At 41.8% G+C, this 12763-nt stretch overlaps 1 protein-coding gene across 5 annotated transcripts in view; it reads left to right on the top strand.

The window, feature by feature from the left end:
- The window catches only part of LOC132818834 (coiled-coil domain-containing protein 18-like), a 164578-nt gene that overhangs the window by 53951 nt on the left and 97864 nt on the right, over positions 1–12763 (top strand). For all 5 annotated transcript variants that reach the window (XM_060829960.1, XM_060829961.1, XM_060829958.1 and 2 more), the window contains 2 exons: positions 961–1091; positions 10262–10419. In XM_060829960.1, coding sequence (XP_060685943.1) covers positions 961–1091; positions 10262–10419 — 289 coding nt within the window. The remainder of the gene's footprint in view (positions 1–960; positions 1092–10261; positions 10420–12763) is intronic.

The following is a 12763-nucleotide window of genomic DNA, read 5'->3' as shown; positions in this document are numbered from 1 at the left end:
AAACTCCGTCCCACTCCTCAGCCCCTTGACTCAATTATTCAAGGTCTCTTCGTAGTCTTAAATAATCCTCACGATCTACTAGACCACCAATTTTAGTGCCATCCACAAACTTACTCCATAAGTAACAAAATGCTCTTTGTGAAGTTGTATATATAACTATTTGTCCAGCCAATGATCTTCAAAATTAAAATGGTAAATAACACATCTTTGTATAATCCTATCAAATGAGTAGTTTTGCCCCCCCAGGTGACTTTGACTTTGTTGGGTTGTAAATATGAAGTGCCAAACGCCAAAGATGGATTTACACAAGATCGACCATTAATCGAGCCTGTACATAACAAGTTCGTTACTCCTTCATCCCCTATTATTTTGCTTTGCCATTTGCTGGTTCCAATTCAGATATGTTCTCAGTAAACTGAAAATTGTAAAGATCTCTTTTGATAAATAAAGATAATCTCATTTCCAAGATCACATTCACTATGTCATTCTTGCCATCTCATTGTTTTTGTTCCTCGATCTCTATCAGTTGTAATAGATGAAAGAACATGGAGTCCTTTCAAATGACTGACGTCTTTTCAAATTACCTGCTGTATATTAGTGCTTATTCATAATTATTTTAAAATTGGAGAAATTATTTATTAATTGATCATGAAATGTTGTACATATTAAGATATTTAAATTTGAATAATTACAACAAATAATTTGATTTTTAGCGTGGCTGCAGTAGTGAATAGTCAGAGAATATAACTGAAGGAACACATTTTTCAGACTGTAAATTTTGAGTTTGGGATAGGAGAACAAAATCAGATGGATGAAGCAAACTTAGAATGTTGACAGTTTGGGGTGAAGCTACCAATGCAACTTGTAACTTTTTAAGTAAATGTTGTAAATTTGACCAGATATTAAAAAAAAGCAGAGGTCTGTGTATTTAATCTAGTTATCCCTGTTTCTGTATTGCAGACAGATAGTACATTTGGTAGAGGAGTTGCAAATTTAAGCTCCTTGAATGCCTTCTCTAACAGAAAAGAGAATGGGATGAAAGATTCCAAATTAAATGCTGAGTCAAGTGATTCCATTGTTACGGATCTCAGGTAATTGCTTCTTAATAATTAATAAATGTTAAATATTATGGAATTCATGTACACTAGATTCTTTCTCTTATGCGAAAAGGCAGGCCTTTGGCTTATTGATGGTGCTTAATCTTGAACTGTTTTCTTGACTGATTTTGCTCTTCTCTATTGGCAGTTTACGTTACCTACCATACTCCGGGGTATAGTTGACAAGCAACTCCCAAACTTATTACACCTGGAAAGGGAATTGAACTCATGCCTTGGTTTTATACTGAACCACAAGCTTTTTATCTAGCTAACCGAGCTAACCAGTAGTATCATAATTCTGTTACTAGGTTAGTAATCCAAAGACCTGAACTAATAATCCAAACAATGGGGATTCCATCAGGAATGAGGCTTGTGGGTTGGGGCTGAGGAATAAATGGGAGGAGACAGAGTTTGGGGACAGGTAGCTGAGAAAGCGATAGGTGGCTGAAGGTGAGGGAGAAAGTGATAGGTTAGAGGGAGACAGGTCCGGAGGGCGGTGCCGACTTGGAGGCTTGGGACTGGGATAACGTGGTGGTAGGGGAAATAAGGAAGCTGTTGAAATCCACATTTATCCTGCATGGTTGCAGGGTCCCAAGGCTGAATATGAGGCGTTCCTCCTCTAGGCGCCATTATTGAGCCCTGTAAGATGTAACGTCTCCAAGCAGAAGATGAAGTTTTGCTTTTTGAGCTTTGTTCCCTGGCTGGTACTTCTGTCTTAGGCCTGCTGCAGTGCTCCAATAAGATTCTGTGCAATCTGGAAAGAGCCAGCAGTGAGTAACAAATTCAAAGTGAAATGACAATGCCGAATTTTACTTTGATAGTACTGTCAAGTCATGACCAGAGCTGAGTATTGGACCGTCTGTCAGAACTGAAATGTTTAACGTGCTCAGCAAAAGTGATTTCATGTGGTAATTTGGGATCCTCTGTTAAACAGTTGTCATCTTAATTGTTCATTGCTTTACTCGCTGACATTCATTATCATCACAATCACAGACATCTGTATTCAATTAGAGATGTTGTACAGCTGCATACAACTCCTCCACCTGCAGGCAACTTATCAGAAAGGTGTGATCTTGGTACCAGTATGGAGCATAAAATGACTGTCCGTTTCAGCGATCTACTGTTCTCCAGAAAAGGAAACAATGAATAATCGTTATGCCAATTGCACTCACCATGGGAATGATGCTTTTCAATGAAGGCACATAACCCAAGATACCAGATGAACTGCCAAACACAAGTTGCATGAGACCTGCAGGATGTAAAGACTAGGCATGAAATGCATGCGTGGTGACCGATGAATGTGGAACTGACTAAAATGAACAGAACAATGAGATTAAGGATTATATTAGCTTGTGCAGTACTGTAACAAATATTCAGCTACACAAGCTAAGGTGCTTCTGACACATGACAACACCTCAGATAGAATATAGGTAAAGCTTGGAGTAGACCACTTCAACTCACAGAGTCTAATCATCTTGTCACTGTCGTCCAATATTTGGCCGATTGAGAGTTGGAGCTTCTGATGCCACTGACTGCCAGTGCAATTGTGAAATGTCTGAAAACATCCTTAAGTTGCAGTTATTATGGCATTCTTGATCCAGTGAGTGACAATATCCCTTAAATCAAGTGAAGAGTTCTGTGTACGTGTAACCATTTTCTTTGTGGCTATAGAGTGTAACTTGGGTAATTTGTGACAGCAAGTTACAACATAAAAATTCACTGAAAAGAACAAACTCCATTCTTTCTCGAAGGCTGGACCAAAGTGCAGTTTTGTTTTGTTTTCCTAGCTGAAATCTAGAGCAGTTGAAGTGGAGTTTTGGCAGAAATTGTCATTCCAATGGCAAAGAAGAAACTGAAAAGTAGAAATTAGTGGACCATGTCAAAGGAACCACGAACAGAATTGCACTATGGGTAATGCTGTTACAATGGGCCAGTGTTAAAATACTCAAAACCATTTTTTGAGATGTCTCCGCAAGAATGATAATTTGTGTCTCAGTTGCATGCAATGAATCCATAGAATTATCCATAGAATCCCTACAGTGTGGAAACAGGCCCTTCGGCCCAACAAATCCACACCAACCCTCCGAAGACTAACTCATCCAGACCCATTCTCCTCAATCTATTATCCTATATTTATCCATGACTAATGCATCTAACCCATACATCCCTTACCACTATGGGCAATCTAACATGGCCAGTTGACCGAACCTGTACACTTTTGGATTGTGGGAGGAAACCAGAGCTCTCGGAGTAAACCCACACAGACTCGGAGAACATGCAAACGCAACACAGTTGCCCGAGGCTGGGATTGAACCTGGGTTCCTGGTGCTGTGAGGCAGCAATACTGACCACTGAGCCACCTTGCCAACCCCAAGCCATCTGAAGCTGGATTAAATCTTTTAAAAACAATTTTTATAACTGGCAGAACTGTGATTCTTGTTTTGTCAACATCAGCAAGATTCTAAGATTGCAGAATTCCAGAGGTAATAAGACTGCTGTATTATATTGCACCACCTAGTGTCTGAAGCACAAGCCTTCAAAGGGTAGTGGAATAAACTGACTTCTGTCTTCACAGAAATTCAGAACAAGAACACTGAAGAATATGTAGAATAGGACAGAGTGTTGTGTTCCAGGTCAAACCAATGTGCTTTAATTTTTGTACAGTATAACCCTCCATATCCTTTTTGCCCACCCACTTGAGTCAAAACACTTAAATGTAACTGCATAGTATTTTTGTTGATTGATATGTGCTTTTGTATATAAAGGAGATTCTGCATTTCCATAACAGGAACCAGAGGTAGGCCATTCAGCCATTCGAGCACACACCTTCTGTTGAAACCATAGCTAATCTTTTACTTCAACACATTTGAGGAAATGGACTACATAGAACTTTGGAATATAGAAATAGATCATTTGCTCTTACAATATTATGCTAGTATTTGTGCTGCTTTCAAGCTTCCTTTAACTTGCCATTGTATAACTACATAAATTTCTCCTGAATTCCTACTTGGGCACTGCCTGTCCTGTGCTTACACTGACTTGTTTTGACTCCTAATTAAGTGGTCACTTCAGGCTATGAGTTAGTTATGAATCATTTATGAATGCAGGGTTGGGATTGAGGTTCAAAAGGAGGAAGTGTTAGCAATTCTGGAAAGTGTGAAAATAGAGAAATCCTCTGGGCTGGATGAGATTTATCCTAGGATTCTCTGGGAAGCCAGGCTTTGATCTTCATATCATTGTAGTCTACAGGTATAGTATCGAAGACTAAAGGATAGCAAATGTTGCTCCCTTGTTTAAGAAGGGGAGTAGAGACAATCCTGGTAATTATAGACCAGTGAGCCTTACTTCAGTTGTGGGTAAAGTGTTGGAAAATGTAATAAGAGATGGGATTTATAATCATCTCGATAGGAATAAGTTGATTGGGGATAGTCAACACGATTTTGTGAAAGGTAGGTTGTACCTCACACACCTTATTAATTTCTTTGAGAAGGTGACACAACAGGTAAAGCCATAGATGTGGTGTCTGTGGATTTCAGTAAGGTGTTTGATAAGGTTCCCCACGGTAGGCTATTGCACAAAATACGGAGGCATGGATTGAGGGTGTTTTAGCGGTTTGGATCTAAGTTGGCTAAGTGAAAGAAGACAGAGGGTGGTGGTTGATGGGAAATGTTCATCCTGGAGTTCAGTGACTTGTGGTGTACCGCAAGGATCTGTTTTGGGGCCACTGCTGTTTGTAATTTTTACAAATGACATGAATGAGGGTGTAGAAGGATGGGTTGATAAATTTGCAGACAGCATTAAGGCCAGTACAATTGTGGATAGTGCCAAAGAATGTTGTAGGTTACAGAGAGACATAAATAAGCTGCAGAACTGGGCTGAGAGGTGGCAAATGGGGCTTAATGAGTGAAAAATTGTGAAGTGATTCACTTTGGACGGAGTAACAGGAATGCAGAATACTGGGCTAATAGAAAGATTCTTGACAGTGTAGATGAGCAGAGAGATTTCTGTGTCCATGTACAGCACATAGATCCCTCAAAGTTGATAAGGCTGTTAAGAAGGCACATGGTATGTTAGCTTTTATTGGTAGGAGGATCGAGTTTCGGAACCATGAGATCATGCTACAGCTGTACAAAACTCTGGTGCATACAGTCTGGTTACGGTATGAAAGAAAGGATGTGGAAGCTTTGAAAAGCATTTAGAGGAGATTTACTGGGATGTTGCCTGGTAAGTTTACCTCAGATTGCAGCAGGATCTTGATCAGATGGGCCAATGGGCTGGGAAGTGGCAGATGGAGTTTAATTCAGATAAATGCGAGGTGCTGCATTTTGAGAAAGCAAATCTTAACAGGACTTATACACTTAATGGTAAGGTCCTAGGGAGTGCTGCTGAACAAAGAGACCTTGCAGTGCAGGTTCATAGCTCCTTGAAAATGGAGTCGCAGGTAAATAGGATAGTGAAGGCAGCGTTTGGTATGCGTTCCTTTATTGGTCAGAGGTATTGAGTACAGGAATTGAGAGGTCATGTTGTGTTTCTACAGGACATTGGTTAGGCCACTGTTGGAATATTGCTTACAATTCTGGTCTTCTTCCTATCGGAAAGATTTTGTGAAATTTGATAGAGTTCAGAAAAGACTTAAAAAAGATGTTGCCAGGGTTGGAGGATCTGAGCTACAGGAAGGGGCTGAACAGGCTGGGGCTGTTTTCCCTGGAGTGTCAGAGGCTGAGGGGTGACCTTACAGAGGTTTACAAAATGATTAGATTAGATTACTTACAGTGTGGAAACAGGCCCTTTGGCCCAACAAGTCCATACTGACCCTCCGAAGAGCAACCCACCCAGACCCATTTCCTCTATATTTACCCCTTCACCTAACACTATGGACAATTTAGCATGGCCAGTTCACCTGACCCGCACAGTTCTTTTGGACTGTGAGAGGAAACCAGAGCCCTGGAGGAAACCCACGAAGACACGGGGAGAATGTGCAAACTCCACACAGTTGCTGGAGGTGGGAATTGAACCCAAGTCTCTGGCGTTGTGAGGTAGCAGTGCTGCCCTGAGGGGCATGGATAGGATAAATAGAGAAAATATTTTCCCTGGGGTGGGGAAGTCCAGAACTAGAGGGCATAGGTTCAGGGTGAGAGGGGAAAGATATAAAAGAGACCTTAGGGGCAACATTTTCACACAAAGTATGGAATGTGTATAGAATGAACTGCCACAGGAAGTGGTGGAGGCTAGTACAATTGCAACATTTAATAAGCATCTGGATGGGTATATGAATAGGAAGGGTTTAGAGGGATATGGGCCAGGTTCTGGCAGGTGGGAATTAGATTGGGTTAGGATATCTGGTCGGCATGAACGTGTTGGACCGAAGGGTCTGTTTCCATGCTGTACATCTCCATGACTCTATGGAGGGAAGGTCTTATGAGGAAAGGCTGAGGGACTTGAGGCTGTTTTTTGTTAGAAGAAGGTTGAGAGGTGACTAAATTGAAACATATAAGATAATCTAAAGGTTAGATATGTTGGACAGTGAGAACCTTTTTTCCTCGGATGGTAATGGCTAGTACGAGGGGACATAGGTTTAAATTGAGGGATGGTAGATATAGGACAGGTGTCAGAGGTAGTTTCTTTTCTCAGAGTAAGAGTGACATGGAACGCACTGCCTGAACAGTTGTAGAGTCACCAACTTTATGGGCATTTAAATGGTCATTGGATAAACATATGAATGAAGTAGTGTAGGTTAGATGGGCTTCAGATTGGTTTCACAGGTCGTCGCAACATCAAGGCCCGAAGGGCCTGTAGTGTGCTGTAATGTTCCATGTTCTATGCAAGCCAGAAAAAGATCTCCCAGGTTCTTTTATTCAGTTCTGCAAGCCTTTGTCCATCAGATGGAAAGAAAAAGAATGTTGTTTGGAGAAATGGGGAGTCATTCATCACCTGAAAGGTCAAGGAATCTGGTCCTGAGGACCTCGCTGCAATGCTGGATAAAGTTCACTCACCTCACAGAGATAATCTTGGTCAGTTAAACTGGCTGCAATGCCATATCCTACTCACTTAATCAGCAAACTCACACATGGCTCATTCCATCACGCCCTTCTCTCACAATAATTGGTAATCAGAAGGACATGTTCTTAAATTGAAGTGCTGCTCCTGATCTTCACACATGCAGAATACTGGGCTAATAGGAAGATTCTTGGCAGTGTAGATGAGCAGAGAGATTTCTGTGTCCATGTACAGCATACAGATCCCTCAAAGTTGATAAGGCTGTTAAGAGGGCACTGCTGAAAATCTCAAGTCCAAACCTTGTAGTTTGTAACTTCTTCCAGTTATTCAACTGTGAATGGCACGTCACTCATTGTAATGCATCCTTTTCTGCACTTCCATCGTCTTGCAGGAAAAAGTGATGCATAACAGGAGTCAGTGGCAAAGAACTAGTGGGGGGCAGGTAGAACTGCATCTCCTACTTGGATGCTAAATTACCGTTGGAAGGTGACTGACATCAAAAACTGCCAAGTTTGCCTGCTTCTGACCTGCATTATTGTTCTTCATAATGTAATGATCAGTGCAGACTGTACTGGAAGCCTTGCCTACAATTTCTATCAGCTTTCCCAGGGTGAGAGATTCAATAATGAGAGGTCACGTGATCAAGGTGAGAGGTGAAAAGTTTATGGGGGATATACACAGAGGGTGGTAGGTGCCTGGATCGCATTGCCAGCTGAGGTGGTAGAGGCAGGCACTGTAGATTTATTTAAGGTGCTTCTGGACAGCTGCGTAAGTTGGTAGGGAGCAGAGGGATACAGATACTTAGGATTGGGCGATAGGTTTAGACAGTGGATTTGAATTGGCTCAGCTTGGACGGCCAAAGGGCCTGTTCCTGAGCTGTAAATTTTATTTGTTCTTTGTTCCGTAGTGCTGAAATGTTATGGAGCTGCATTTTGCAGCTATCAACTCAAACCAATTGAATCATTTTTAGTGTGTACTCATTCATGGGATATGGATGTCAATGACAAAGATGACATTTATTTTCCATCCCTCTCTTCCCGGAGAAGGTAAGGGTGAAGTATTAGATTAGATTACTTAGTGTGGAAACAGGCCCTTCGGCCCAACAAGTCCAGATCGACCTGCCGAAGCGCAACCCACCCAGACCCATTCCCCTACACCTAACACTGCGGGCAGTTTAGCATGGCCAATTCACCTAACCTGCACATTTTGGATGATGGGAGGAAACCGAAGCACCCGGAGGAAACCCACGCAGACACTGGGAGAATGTGCAAACTCCACACAGAGAGTCACCTGAGACGAGAATTGAACCTGGGTTGTGAGGCAGCAGTGATTAGATTACTTACAGTGTGGAAACAGGCCCTTCGGCCCAACAAGTCCACACCGACCCGCCGAAGTGCAACCCACCCATACCCCTACATTTACACCTTACCTAACACTACGGGCAATTTAGCATGGCCAATTCACCTGACCCGCACATCTTTGGACTGTGGGAAGAAACCGGAGCACCCGGAGGAAACCCATGCAGATACAGGGAGAACGTGCAAACTCAGTCAGTCGCCTGAGGCGGGAATTGAACCCCGGTCTCTGGCGCTGTGAGGCAGCAGTGCTAACCACTGTGCCACCGTGCCGCCCACGCGCTAACCACTGTGCTACCCATACAGATTGCTTGAAGTATCTTTTTAAACTATTGAAGATCACCTGGTGAAGTTACTGCTATAATATTATTTGAGTTAAAATAAAAAAACTCCCAATGACAACGAAGAAGCTACAATTTGGAGCTGTTGATTTTTCCATGTGCTTTGTTTAGATTGTACATGCCTTTACAGCTTAATAAACTATGGTGTATCTTGTAAAGGTAAACACTGCATCGAGCATATATCAGTGGCAGCAGAGGTGAATGTCATAAAGGTAAACAGTTTGTTTTGTTTAGAGAGTAGTTGAGCTGTTTGAATGCTTTGTAAAATAGATTAATCCAGACAAATGGGCAGCATTCCATTACAATCCTGTAGATTTGGTGAGTCATTCACCACAAAATCTCTGGCATGCTGTTGTAGCCACAGTATTTATGTGGCTAGTCCAATCATTTTTGTTCACAATAATTCTCAAAAATGTTGATCCTAAGGTTTTTGATAATGATGATGATGGAATGATAAGACTAAGATATTCCTTGGTGCCACATTGTATCAAATCCGGTCACTCTTGCCTCTCCCACAAAATTTATCTGTAACCCATATTTAATTTGAGGATTCACTAGAACTTGAATTAAGCAGATTGCTTAGAGACTTAGTGCTGCTTGATTACACGATGACCACAACTTCCAGTTGATGGAACAATAGATTTAAAAACCTCATGGGTCTCATCTCCATCCTTTTTTCCCTACTGAAGAGAGCTCTGTTCTGTCCAGTATTTCTTGAAGGGTATATCCTCTCAGTGTTTTCTTTGGTATTGCTCTAGTCTTTTAGTAATATGACAACCAGAGTAGTGCACAAGAAACTAATTGTGCCTTCATCACTGTTGTATGTATTGAATGCGACTTTTGTATCTATTGGTTTGAAATTAATTCATAGTTTTTTTGCACCTTTTAACGGTTTTGTTAATTTCCATTGTTAGCTTTAATAATTTGTGCTTCTATTTCTAAACCCTTTGCATCTCTAACCCATTAAGACTTGCTTTCTAATGATTAGGTGGCTTTTTCTCCTCCTTCATCATTTCCCATTTATATGTCCATTCAATAAGCTCATTTGTGTCTTCCTCAGTATGAATAATATCCTTTGGTGTGGACTGCACTATTTGATATTTTGTGTCTATTTCACCAAGTCTAGATCGTTTATACCAATTGCGAACAAAAGTGTTTCTGTCACAGATCCTTGTGGAATCCCACTTTTCCATCCTTTGCAAAACTGAATAGCTACCTTTAAACGCTTCTGTTCCTACTTACTAGTTTGCTGTCTATTCAGTTTCCAAACTCCATGTACACTGATATTAATCATGTGACTACTATTTGGTTTTTTGAAAATCTGTATATACATTTACTGAATAGTATTTAAGTGTGTAATGTATTGCAAAGTGTTATTTATGTCATTCAGGTACAGAAGTTGTTGAAGAATTTTTATCTTTTTCATTGTCTTAGTTTCTGGCTTTGTTGGATTAAAATTCTTCTCCTTTAGCATTAAATTAGCCATGAAAGATGCTGAAATTCAAAAGTTGAAGTCAAGCCTGATGAACAGCAAATTCTCAACACAAGAATGTGGTGACATTTTGGGTAAAAGTTGTGTTTTGTTGGATAGAGGAAGTCCAGAACTAATGTCAAACAGAAATAAGAAAGGTAAGTCATTACTTGTAGACATGGAGAAGAGAATAAAAGTGAAATTAACGATTTAATCACATTTTGGTGATGGTGACCACAATTCTGTGACTTTCACTTTGGTTATGGAGAGAGATAGGTGTGTGCAACAGGGTAGGTTTTACAATTGGGGGAAGGGTAAATACGATGCTGCAAGACAGAATCTGAGGAGCATAAAGTTGGGAGCATAGGCTGTCAGGGAAGGATGTCATTAAAATGTGGAACTTTTTCAAGGAACAGATACGACATGCCCTTGATATGTATGTACCTGTCAGGCAGGAACGAAACGGTCGTGTGAGGGAACCTTGGTTGACGAGGGAGGTTGAATGTCTCGTAAAGAGGAAGAAGGAGGCTTACATAAGGCTGAGGAAACAAGGTTCAGACAGAGCGTTTGAGGGAGACTGGATAGCCAGGTGAGAGCTGAAGAAGGGATTAGGAGAGCTAAGAGAGGGCATGAAAAATCTTTGGCGGATAAGATCAAGGATAACCCCAAGGCCTTTTATGCGTATGTGAGAAACACGAGAATGACAAGAACGAGAGTAGGTCCGATCAAGGACAGTAGTGGGAGACTGTGTATTGAGTCGGAAGAGATAGGAGAGGTCTTGAATGAGTACTTTTCTTCAGTATTTACAAATGAGAGGGACCGTATTGTTGAAGAGGAGAGTATGAAACAGACTGGTAAGCTAGAGGAGATACTTGTTACGAAGGAAGATGTGTTGGGCATTTTGAAAAACTTGAGGATAGACAAGTCCCCCAGGCCTGACGGGATATATCCTAGGATTATGTGGGAAGCAAGAGAGGAAATTGCAGAGCCGTTGGCAATGATCTTTTCGTCTTCACTGTCAACAGGGGTGGTACCAGGGGACTGGAGAGTGGCGAATGTTGTGCCCCTGTTCAAAAAAGGGAATAGGGATAACCCTGGGAATTACAGGCCAGTTAGTCTTACTTCAGTGGTAGGCAAAGTAATGGAAAGGGTACTGAGGGATAGGATTTATGAGTATCTGGAAAGACACTGTTTGATTAGGGACAGCCAGCACGGATTTGTGAGGGGTAGGTCTTGCCTTACAAGTCTTATTGAATTCTTTGAGGAGGTGACCAAGCATGTGGATGAGGGTAGAGCAGTGGATGTAGTGTACATGGATTTTAGTAAGGCATTTGTAAAGGATCCCCATGGTAGGCTTATGCGGAAAGTCAGGAGGCATGGGATAGTGGGAAATTTGGCCAGTTGGATCGAGAACCGTCTACCCGGTCGAAGTCAGAGAGTGGTGGTAGATGGTAAATATTCAGCCTGGAGCCCAGTTACGAGTGGAGTTCCACAGGGATCCGTTCTGAGTCCTCTGCTGTTTGTAATTTTTATTAATGACTTGGATGAGGGAGTCGAAGGGTGGATCAGTAAATTTGCAGACGATACGAAGATTGGTGGAGTTGTGGATAGTGAGGAGGGCAGTTGTCGGCTGCAAAGGGAATTAGATATGATGTAGAGCTGGGCTGAGGAGTGGCAGATGGAGTTCAACCCTGTCAAGTGTGAGTTTGTCCATTTTGGAAGGACAAATAAGAATGCGGAATACAGGGTTAACGGTAGGGTTCTTAGTAAGGTGGAGGAGCAGAGGGATCTTGGGGTCTATGGCAACTTTCAAAGAGTTATGAACAATCAGTTGGATAGAGCTTGTAAGAAGGCCTATGGTGTATTAGTGTTCGTTAGCAGAGGGATTGAATTCAAGAAGCGTGAGGTGATGTTGCAGCTGTATAGGACCTTGGTAAGGCCACATTTGGAGTACTGTGTGCAGTACTGGTCGCCTCACTTTAGGAAAAATGTGGAAGCTTTGGAGAGGGTGCAGAGGAGATTTACCAGGATGTTGCCTGGAATGGAGAATAGTTCGTATGAGGATAGGTCGAGAGTGCTAGGCCTTTTCTCATTGGAACGGCGAACGATGAGGGGTGACTTGATAGAGGTTTATAAGATGATCAGGGGAATAGGTAGAGTAGACAGAGACTTTTTCCCTCTGTACAACAGAGTGTTACAAGGGGACATAAATTTAAGGTGAAGGGTGGAAGGTATGGGTGGATGTCAGGGGTAGGTTCTTTTCCCAGAAAGTGGTGGGGGCATGGAATGCACTGCCTGTGGGAGTGGCAGAGTCAGAATCATTGGTGACCTTTAAGTGGCAATTGGATAGGTACATGAATAGGTGCTTAAGCTAGGACAAATGTTCGGCTCAACATCGTGGGCCGAAGGGCCTGTTCTGTGCTGTATTGTTCTATGTTCTATAATACGGTAGTAAAGATTTTAATATTTTTGGTTTTGTTAGATGTGCTGTGAAAATATCAT

The sequence above is a fragment of the Hemiscyllium ocellatum genome, chromosome 9 (genome assembly GCF_020745735.1).
Source record: "Hemiscyllium ocellatum isolate sHemOce1 chromosome 9, sHemOce1.pat.X.cur, whole genome shotgun sequence".
Taxonomy (NCBI): Eukaryota; Metazoa; Chordata; class Chondrichthyes; order Orectolobiformes; family Hemiscylliidae; genus Hemiscyllium; species Hemiscyllium ocellatum.
The sequence above is the reverse complement of the archived record's forward strand: the minus strand, read 5'-3'. Positions and strand labels throughout refer to the sequence as shown.